We start from the raw sequence: 10,246 nt of genomic DNA, 5'->3' as shown, positions 1-10,246 counted from the left end.
TCCAGGACGAATCTGTTTGTTTTCCTAACAGTCCATGGTACTCTCAATACTCTTCTCCAGCACCACAGCTCAAAGGCATCAATTCTCCTTCTATCCTCCTGTGTTGCTTGTTATTGTTGTTGTAGTGAGGTGTGCCACTGAATTGGAACTGACTCATAGCGAACCTTCCAGAGGGTTGTCAGAGGCAGGAAACCTCTCCTCCTGCAGAGCTGCTGGTGGATTTGAACCATGTGCCTTTGGGATTGCAGCACTGCTTCTTACCACTGCAGGATTTTAGTTTTCATTTCTCTGTCCCATAGTATAGCCGACTATAAATTCTGAAAAGTCTTCATTTAAAAAGAAAAATAAAAGTTTCACTCAAAGTATAGTACAAAAAAAGGCAAGCTTGGAGCCATTCTGGATCAGTTTTTTGTTGTTTTTTTTTTTTTAATTTCTTTGTTTAGAATCTAAGATCAAAGTGAGGGCCATCGGGTCAGAACCAAAGATGGAAATGAAAGGGCAAGCAGGAGGCTGAAGCCTGGAGGCTCAGGGGGTGGGAGAGGCCTGGGGTCCCGGCGTGAATGTGGTGCTCAGAGGTGAAATCTGTGGGGGGCACTAGGACAGTCTGGGCGCCAGCCAGGGAGTGGCTGGGGAGCTGCCTGTCTGTGTTGAGGGCTTGCTCTTAGGAGGGTGTGGAGTTTAAATTGACACCGTGTGGTCTGGAAGCTTCTATTCTGAGAAGTTTGGCATAAAAATTACTCCAGAACGGGGAGAAGTATTTCCAGTGCCTCTTCAAAGGGACTACCTCACCCCAGCCCCATAGAGGCTGGCCTTGCTGAAGACAAACTCTGTGTCAGTCACCCACGGCCCACAGAAACACAGCTCAGACACCCCACACGAGATCAGGGGTCCACAGACAGCACACTGCAGGTCAGCCTCCAAGCTCGCACAGCAGAACAACCACAGGCTTTGTTTTCCGTCTCCTTTTTCCAGAGGTGTGGTGGGCTGCATCCGCTGGGAGAGAGTAGTTCAAAGGAAAATAAAAACCTGGAAGTGCCAGATCCAGTATCTGTGTTTTGTCAGAGCTCAGAGCTTCACAGGCCAAAACAAAGATGGGACAGAGAATCGTCCCATAACATGAGCGGTCAGCGGTAGGTGCCATCTCGTAGGTCCTTGACCTACACAGCAACCCCCGTGTTAGAGTAGAACTGCTCTACAGGTCATTTGTTTTGTTGACAGTTTAATTCATAGGATTTTCTAGGCTGTGAATTTTGCCAGAGTTCTGGTTACCTAGTGGTAAGAAACTGCGCTGTAATCCCAGAGGCATGCAGTTCGAATCCACCAGCTAATCCATGGGCAAAGTATAGGAAGTCTCCTCCCATGTAATCTACTGCCTCTGAAAACGCGCTGGAGGGTCAGCTGGGAGTCACTTCTGACTTGAAGGTGCTAAACAACAATGGCAGCAAATCACGAGGCCTTTCTCCCTTGGAGCTGTTGGGTAGGTTTGAACCTCAAACCTTCACGTTAGCAGGTAATCACTTTAAAAAAAACAAAAAAAGACTCTACCAGGACTCCTTTGCATAATCAATAGAACATAAGCCATCATCATATTTTCTGCTTTCAACCAAGATCCATCTGATAGCAGTGAGATTGCTCATGCAATGGCCTCCTGAATCCATGTTGGATTTCTGGAAGTCCTCTGTCAATGTACTATTCTAGCCATTTTTTAATAATCTTCAGGAAGATTTCATTTCATGTGATATTAACAATGTCGCTCAATAATTTCCAGTCTGTTGAGTCATTCTTCTGTTGTTGTTTGTTGTCATGTGCCATTGATTTGCCTGCGGCCTGTAACGACCCTGTGTACAGCAGCTCTGAACCCTGCCCTGTCCTGAGTCAGTCTCACCAATTGCAACCCCCATTGCCTAAGTTACTGTATCCATCAATCTCATCTGAGGATTTCCTCTCCTGCGCTGTCCTTCCAACCATGATGTCCTTTTCCAGGGACTGGTGCCTCTGGCCACATGCCCAAAGTATGTGAGATAAAGCTTCAAAAACCTAGCCTCCAAGGAGAAACTTGTTTTCACTCTCTTCCAGGAAAGACCCATTTGTTTTCTTGGTGGTCCATGATTTGTTCAAGACTCTTCTGCAGCACCACAACTCAAAAGGCATCAATTCTTCTTCTGTCATCCTTAACTGTTGTCTAGTTCTCTGATGCATAGGAAGTAATTGAGAGGACCATGGCCTGGATCAGGTGCACCTTAGTCTCTAAACTAACATTGTTAGTTTGATCACCCTTCTGTGTGGAAACAAATACAGATCTCTCAGAGTTAGTTGACCAAGTAACTGTCTACCGCATTTGTTGACAGAGACTGGTGAGCACTGCCAGGGGTGCATCTGTTTCCTGAAACCACTCAGAAGTTAGCATCCCATCAGGCCCTGAGGCTTTATATTTTGCCATTGTCTTCAGAGAAGCGTAAATGTCTTCCTTCAGTTACCGGTGTTTCTTGGTCATACGATTCTTCCTGAAGTGATTCTTTTTGTTAGACTGCCTCTGTGTATTCCTTCCATCTTTTGATGCCTCCTGCACCATTCACGATGTTGTCCATAGAGTTGCAACCTAGGGCTTGATTTGCTCTTCAGTTCTTTCACCTTGAGAAATGCCTCGCCTCTTCTTCCCATTTGATTTTCTAACTTTCTTGATAACACCTTGCTTGTCTTCTCAAGCTGCCCTTTGGCATTTTCTAGTCAACTTTCTTACTGCATTTCTTCCCCTTGTTTTGACTTCTTTTCATTGCAGTGCACCTGTCAAAATCGTCTCTGTCATTCATTTAGGTCTTTTCTGCCTGCCCTGCCTTTGTAATGGCCTTTTGCTTTCTTCATGGATGATTGCATATGTCGTCATTCTACATCTGAGGTTTGGGTCATTAGTCTTCAGTGTATCAAATGTATTCTTAAGATGGTTTGTGGGGAGCTCAGGGGAGCTCTGGTGGCCTAGTGGTAAGGAGCTGCAACTACAATCCCAGAGGCACACGGTTCGAATCCACCAGATGCTCTGCCGGGAAAAGGAGGGACAATCTGCTCCTGTATCAGTCAGATCTGATTTGACGGTACACACACACAAAAATAAAAATTTAAGAAAAGGGTTTTTTAATTTTTTTTTTTAAAGTGGTTTGTAAATTCGGTTGGAATACGGTCAAGGTCCTATTTTGGTTCTCATGGACTTGTTTCCATTTTCTTCACCTTCAGTTTGAATTTGAATGTGAGCAGTTGTTAGTCTGCTCTGCAGTCAGCCCCAGGCCTGGTTTGGACTGTTGATAATGTTCTTTAACATTAATTCCACAGATGTAGTTAGTCTGATTCCTGCTTAATTTGTCACGTGAAATCCATGTGCCGTGAGAGTAGGCACTGTATATATGGGGCTTGTTGGAGTTTTTTAAAAGTGTTTGCAATGAATGAATCATTCATTGTACAAAATTCTAGGCTCACTTTCTTACTTTCTAAATACTGGTCGACGGGTTGTTACCTTGTGTTTTCTTGGTTATGTAAAAGCATTGATTGTCTGAGTCTTAAAAATTATGGCTAACGTTGAGGAGAATGGGAATCCCAGAGCACTTCATTGTACTCATATGAAATCTCTACATAGACAAAGAGGTAACTGCCCAGACAAAACAAGGGAACATTTCATGCTTTAAAATGAGGAAAGATGTGTGTCAGGGTTGTATCCTTTCTTTATACATATTCAGTCTGTGTGCTGAGCAAATCATTCCAGAAGCTAAACTGTGTGGAAAAAGAATGTGGCATCAGGATTGGAGGGAGACTCGTTAACAACTTTTAATATGGGGATGACACAACTTTCCTTGGAGAAAGTGAAGATTTGCAGTACTTGATGCAGAAGATCAAAGACTACAGCCTTCGATATGAGTTAGATCTCAACATCAAAAAGTAAAAGAAATCCTCACCATTTGACCAATAAGCAACATTTTGATAGATGGAGAAAAGATTGAGATTGTCAGTGATTTTCTTTTTAGGAAGAACCAGTCTTTAGAGACAGACATCGTGTTGGAAAATGTCCAAGGTCAGCAAAATAGAAGACGGCCCTTAACGAGACGGAATGACACAGTGAGTGCTACAGTGGGCTGCGTGTTACAGAGATCAGGACGATTGCACAGCATAGGACGGGTTCACATCTGTTCTTGGGGTCACTGTGAGTCTTAGTCAGCTTGATAGGACCAAACAGCAGCATGGCTTGGTGGTAAGGAGTTGTACTGGCAGCCCAAAGGCAAGCAGTTTGAACCCACCAGCTGCCCTGTGGGAGAATGGCAGGGAGTCTCCTCCAGACCACTTCACTGCCTCTGAAAACGTGCCGGAAGGTCGGCTATGAGTTAGTTCTGACTTGATGTTACACAACAACAAGCAGATACACAACTGTAAGACAAGTACACAAGAACAAAAATACTGAGAAGGGGAAAGGATTGAGAACATAGTAAAGAAAAAGACCATGTCAAAAAATAGACCACGTAAACAACTATTGAGATATCATCTCACCCCAGTCAGAATAGCAAAATTTAACAGAACAGCAAGCAACAAATGCTGGCGAGGTTGTGGAGAAACTGAGACCCTTATTCACTGTTGGTGGGAGTGTAAAAATGGTGCAACCACTGTGGAAGGCTTTATGGCCCTTTCTCAAAAAGTTGCAGATAGATACCATTTGACCCAGCAATTCCACTACTGGGAATTTACCCCAAAGAGACCATAACTGACATCCAAGCAGATATATGCACACCCATGCTTATTGCGGCTTTGTTCGCAATAGCAAAGAGCTGGAAACAACCCAAGTGCCCATTAACAAACAAGTAGATAGAGAAGCTCTGGTATATTCACACAATAGAATACTATACAGCATTGAAAAACAAGGAACTCATGAAATACTCAAAATGGGTGACCTTGGAGGACATTACGTGAGTGAAATATCTCAGTCACAAAAGGACAAATACTGCATAGGGCCACTGTTATAAAACAGAACTGACATTGGGGTTGAGGGAAGGCAGAGAAGGAGGGGAGGAATGATGTATACTGCAGTGAAACAGATGAGGGAGAGAACTGTTTAAAAGGGATATGTGGTTGTGTATTACTGTCATGACAGGAGTCCAGAATGAAGGCTGCATAGTGGAGTGGACTTGGGGGAGGGATTGCATAACCATGAAAAAGTTTGTCTTTTACTTTTCAAGAAGAGTGAACAGGGTGGGGAGGGGAGGGAGAAAAGTGCAACAATAAATGACTAGAAGCCCTAAGTCTCTGTAAACTTTCATTCAAATGAATAATAAAAAAATAGACTACATAAATTTGAAGAAAAAGTTTAGATATGAAAAAAATTGTTAGATGATGTTGAGCACCACTTACAGAGAGCCAGTAAGTCATGGCCACCTGCCCCGTGCCTTCCCGACCATCTGCACTGTGCTCACACCCATGGTCATGGTCATGGTCATGGTCACAGTCACGGTGGCATCATCTAGCTCAGGGTCTCCCTCTCCTTTCCTTTTCTCTCCCTTTCCGGTCATGAAGTCTTTTTCCAAGGACTGGCCCCTCCTGAGAGCTCTGGTGGCCTAGTAGATAAGGAGTTGTGCTACTAACTAAAAGTAGGCAGTTCAAATCCACCAGCTTCTCCGTGGGAGAAAGCTGGACACTCTCCTTCCGTGTAACTTACAGCCCATGAAAACCTTCTGGAGGGTCAGCTAAGGGTTGTTCTGACCAAATGACAACATACCCAAAACATGTGAGACAAAATTACAATATCTTTGTTTCTAAGGAGCACTCTGGTGGCGGTTTCTCTTGGACATATTTATTTTTCTTTTGGCAGGCCTTGATATATTGAGTACTCTCTTAAAAGACCTAATTCACAACTTTGAGGTGCATAGAAAGCTATTGAAAATATCAAAGTGTGGATTGGGCACACCTTAGTCTTAAAACTGACATCCTTGCTCTTTAGCATGTTAATGAAGTCCCTACCAGCAGATTTTCTCTGTGTAACTTGTTTGAGTTTGTTAAAATTAATGGAGTAAACTGAAAACAACAGATGTCGTTCCAGATATGCTAATTGGTCTCTCTGCCTAGAGCAGCAGAGGAAGAAGGCAAGTCAGGACAAAGAAGAGACCATGGAATGTATAACTAATTGCCTCCTTGAACAACTGCTGCTTTCACTATAAGACCAGAAGAACTGGATGGTACCTTTACTAAACCTTTTTATCAGAGCCAATAGCAGAATCGTGATCAAAAGAGAACTTCAGAATATAATGTAAAATGCTAAGGGACTTGCAGTAATTTCTTAACACCATGGTGATTGATTGAACCCCTGAAACTATTGTTGTTATGTGCCATCAAGTTGCCTCTGACTACAGGTGATACTGTGTACAACAGCTCTGAAGCCTGCCCTCTCCTGAGCCAGTGTCACTGACTCTTGACACACCTAATCCCATTGTCCCTGTTCATGTATCAATCCATCTCATTCGGGGTCTTCCTCTCCTGAACTGTTCTTCACGTTTCCAAGAATGATGTCCTTCTCCAAGGACTGGTCCCTCCTGGCCACATGCTCAAAATGTAAAATGGAGCTTCAGAGTCCTGGCCTCCAAGGAGAAACTTGGTTTCATTCCAAAACAGACCTATTTGTTCTCTTGGCAGTCCATGGTATGTTCTCCCATACTATAGCTCAAAGTCATCAATTTTCCTGCCATTTTTAGTCATTGTCCAGCTCTCTAGTGCATGGGATATAATTGTGAAGACCATGGCCTAGATCAGGCACACCTTGGTCTCTAGACTGATGTCATTGCTCCTCAGCATTCTGGAGAGGACCCTTAAACCAAAATTATTCCCTGAAATCTTCTTACAAGTAAGCAGTAAACTGCTTAAAAAAAAAGGTCTGCCTTGAGCATTAACTCATTTAAGAACTGTCCGTACAGATCAAGTTGCTAACAGCTCCGGTGGCCTGTTTAGTGGGAGGAAGCTGTGCTACAGTCCAAAAAACACAGTTCAAATCCACCAGCCGCCCCGCAGGAGAAGGGTTGAGCAGTCTCCTCCTGTGCGATTTACTGCCTCTGAAAATCCACTGGAGATTCAACTGTGGATCACTTCCAACTCAGCACATGACAGTAACAGCTCCAGAGATTAGACTGTAGGAGCCAGTGAGTTTACGTGCCTGGCAGAAGAACATCTCGAACCCGCGCATCATTTCTGTGGACAGATGAACAAGAGATTGCAGAATGAAAACCGCATGGTGAGGTCCAGCTCTGGAACCCGGGGGTTTGACGGTGTAGGGGTGCATCTTGATGGCAGCCAACAACAGGGACAGTGCAGAGGCAGGACGTAGACTGAAGCTCCCTGCAGAAGGGTGAGGACGGCCAGTGCCTGCTCGTAGGTAGGAGCCTTTCATAGCGGTGAAGAAATGTTCTAAAATTGATGGTGGTGACCACTGGACAGTGCTGTGAGTGCATTTGAGACCAGTGGATTGTACCCTTCAAATATATTAATTGTGTGTTAATTATATGTATTAAAAGGAGCCTTTAATAAACAACAGGCCTCTCTGGTGGGCTAGTGGGTAGGGAGTTGTACTTTTTCCCTTTCATTTAATTTTTTATTATTATTAATTTTAATGAAAGTTTACAGAGACTTTGGATTTCCATTCATTCATTGTTGCACTTTTCTCCCTGTCCACCCCCTCCCCTCAATTCACTCTTCTCTTTGAAAAGTAAAAGAAAAATTCTTTCATTGTTAGACAATCCCTCCCCCTCCAAGTCCACTCTACTATGCAGCCTTCATTCTGGACTCCTGTCATGACAATAATAACCAATCATATATCCCTTTTAAACAGTTCTCTCCGTCATCTGTTTCAATGCAGTATACCTAATTTATCCCATCTTTATAACCCAAAGGATGCATCTCTCTGTTGGTTCGAATCCATCAGCAGGAAAGAGATAGGCAGTCTCCTCCCATGTGACTTACTGCCCTGGAAACCCAGCGAGGGGCAGCTGCGAGTCGGTTCTGGCTTGACAGTAGTCAGGTTTTTAATTCAACGGCAGAGTTAGCATCTGCCCGCTCTCATTGGACACAGCCCTGATTGCACAGTGGTTGAACACTTGGCTGCTGGCCAAAAGGTGGTTGTTTGGGACCCGCCAGCAGTGCTGGAGGGCAAAGGCTGACTCCACCAGCAGCTTTCCAGGAGAAGGATGGGCCGTCTCCTTCTGTGCAGTTTCCAGACTCTGAAAGCCCACTGGAAGGTCAGTTTAGAATTCACAGCAGCGGGTTGTGTTTTTGAGTTTTGTTGTTAATGCCGAGAGTGTGAGGACACCCGCGGGTCAGGCGTGTTTCGTTCCGTCATTCACAGAGTCCCTGAGTATCCGAGCTGGCCTGCAGCCCCCAAAACCTTTAGGGGAACAGACTGAGGAGGTCGGTAGGACGTGGTCCACATCCATCAGCCGTAGCTTTGCAGGGGACAGGTGGACCATCCTCTCCTGGGTGAGAAACAGCTTCTGGAACCTGAAGGAGTGTGAGCTGCAGTCAGCAGTGAGGTGGGAGTGTTCTTCCTTCCTGTGCATCTTCTGACATATTCACACTGGCCACCTTCCCGTTAGCATCTGAACGCTTAACTACTGACCCACCAGAACTCTTTTCTCTTAAAGTTTTCCACCTTGAACACCGGGGAAGCCGTGGCCTGTCCTCTGGGGAACCCTGGAGGAGCTGTGCCTCATCCTCTGGGGGAGCCCTGGGGAAACTGTGCCCCATCCTGTGGGGTAGCCCTGGGGAAGCCATGCCCTGTCCTCTGGGGGAGCCCTGGGGAAACTGTGCCCTGTCCTCTGGGGTAGCCCTGGGGAAGCCATTCCCTGTCCTGTGGGGGAGCCCTGGAAGAACTAGGCCCCTTCCTTAGGGGTGCTGTGCCCCCTCCTGTAGGGGAACTCTGAGGAGCCATGCTCCATCCTTTGGGGGAGCCGTGCCCCATCCTGTTGGGGATCTCTGGGGGAGCTGGGCCCCATCCTGTGGGGGAGCCGTCACCCATCCTCTGGGGTGGAGCTGGGTCCCATCCTGTGGGGGAGTCCTGGAGGAGCTGTGTCCCATGCTGTGACCTGTCTGGGAGCTGGGCCCCGTCCTTTGGGGGAGCCATGTCCCATCCTGTGGGGCCTGTGAGTTGGAATCACCTCACTTGTGATTTTCCTAACAGCTCTCACTAGGGTTCCTGTGGACACAGAGTCGCATGTTGCTCCCTGACTAGGCTTAGTAGCCATCTGACACGATGTCACCTGTAACTGTCACTGCCGGGTAATGCATCTTCGCCGCCTGGGAAACCGTCACGGGGCAGGACCTGAGTGGATGCTGTTGTGTCCAGTGTCGCCTCTGCACTTGCTTTATGCTTTGTTGTTTGTTGCACTGCTGATCCCGAGACATATTTGACCAAGAGCCTTGGGACATTCCCCAGAGATCAGGAGCAAGAGGCCAGCGGTCTCCTCCGAACCTCGCTGACCTTCTGTACTTAATGATTGCAGGCTGCCTGGACAGACGTGCACACAGGGACGCTGTGTGGTCGGGGATGCTGTGTGCAGAAGGCCCTGCCATTTATTCTGATGGGCATGTTACTGTCCCCGGGTTAATCGTGACCCTCTCGTTTCTGTTTCAGTGAAAGCTGGCGGAATGCGAATTGTGCAGAAACACCCGCACACCGTGGACAGCAAAGACGAGAAGGACAAGGATGACCAGGAGTGGGAGAGCCCCAGGTGGGAGTCACTGCGACGTGGGAGCCCAGCTGGGTTAAATGTACACACACTTCACAAAGGCCGAGTGTGAGCGGCAGCGCTTGCAGCCTGTGCTGTGATGGGAACCTGGGGTCTTAGCCCACTCAGTCAGGTGGAGAGGTAGAGAAGACCCCTTCCTGACTTGACCCTCTGGCCCACCTTGTCCCACAGGCCCACTTTGTACCTCAGCCTCAGCCCATTTCTCCCCACCTTGCTTCAGCTTACCCTGGAGAACCACCCTGTACCCCACCTCACCCCACCTCACTCTCGAGGTTCACACTGCACCCCACCTCATACCCTCACCCCCACCTCAGCCCAGAGGCTCACACCACCCACCCCACCTCACTCTCGAGGTTCACACTGCACCCCACCTCGTACCCTCACCTCCACCTCAGTCCAGAGGCCCACGCCACACCCCACCTCACTCTCGAGGTTCACACTGCACCCCACCTCATACCCTCACCTCCACCTCAGCCCAGAGGCTCACACCA

General features: G+C 46.9%; 1 protein-coding gene across 1 annotated transcript in view; it reads left to right on the top strand.

The window, feature by feature from the left end:
• LOC102874880 (death-associated protein 1-like) overlaps window positions 1-10,246 on the top strand; it is a 67,640-nt gene that overhangs the window by 16,956 nt on the left and 40,438 nt on the right. The window contains exon 2 of the mRNA XM_006893171.1: window positions 9,641-9,737. Within this exon, the coding sequence (XP_006893233.1) occupies window positions 9,641-9,737 (97 nt within the window). The remainder of the gene's footprint in view (window positions 1-9,640; window positions 9,738-10,246) is intronic.

The sequence above is a fragment of the Elephantulus edwardii genome, unplaced genomic scaffold (assembly GCF_000299155.1).
Source record: "Elephantulus edwardii isolate Elephantulus edwardi_28Jun2011 unplaced genomic scaffold, EleEdw1.0 scaffold00125, whole genome shotgun sequence".
NCBI classification, from domain to species: domain Eukaryota; kingdom Metazoa; phylum Chordata; class Mammalia; order Macroscelidea; family Macroscelididae; genus Elephantulus; species Elephantulus edwardii.
The sequence above is the reverse complement of the archived record's forward strand: the minus strand, read 5'-3'. Positions and strand labels throughout refer to the sequence as shown.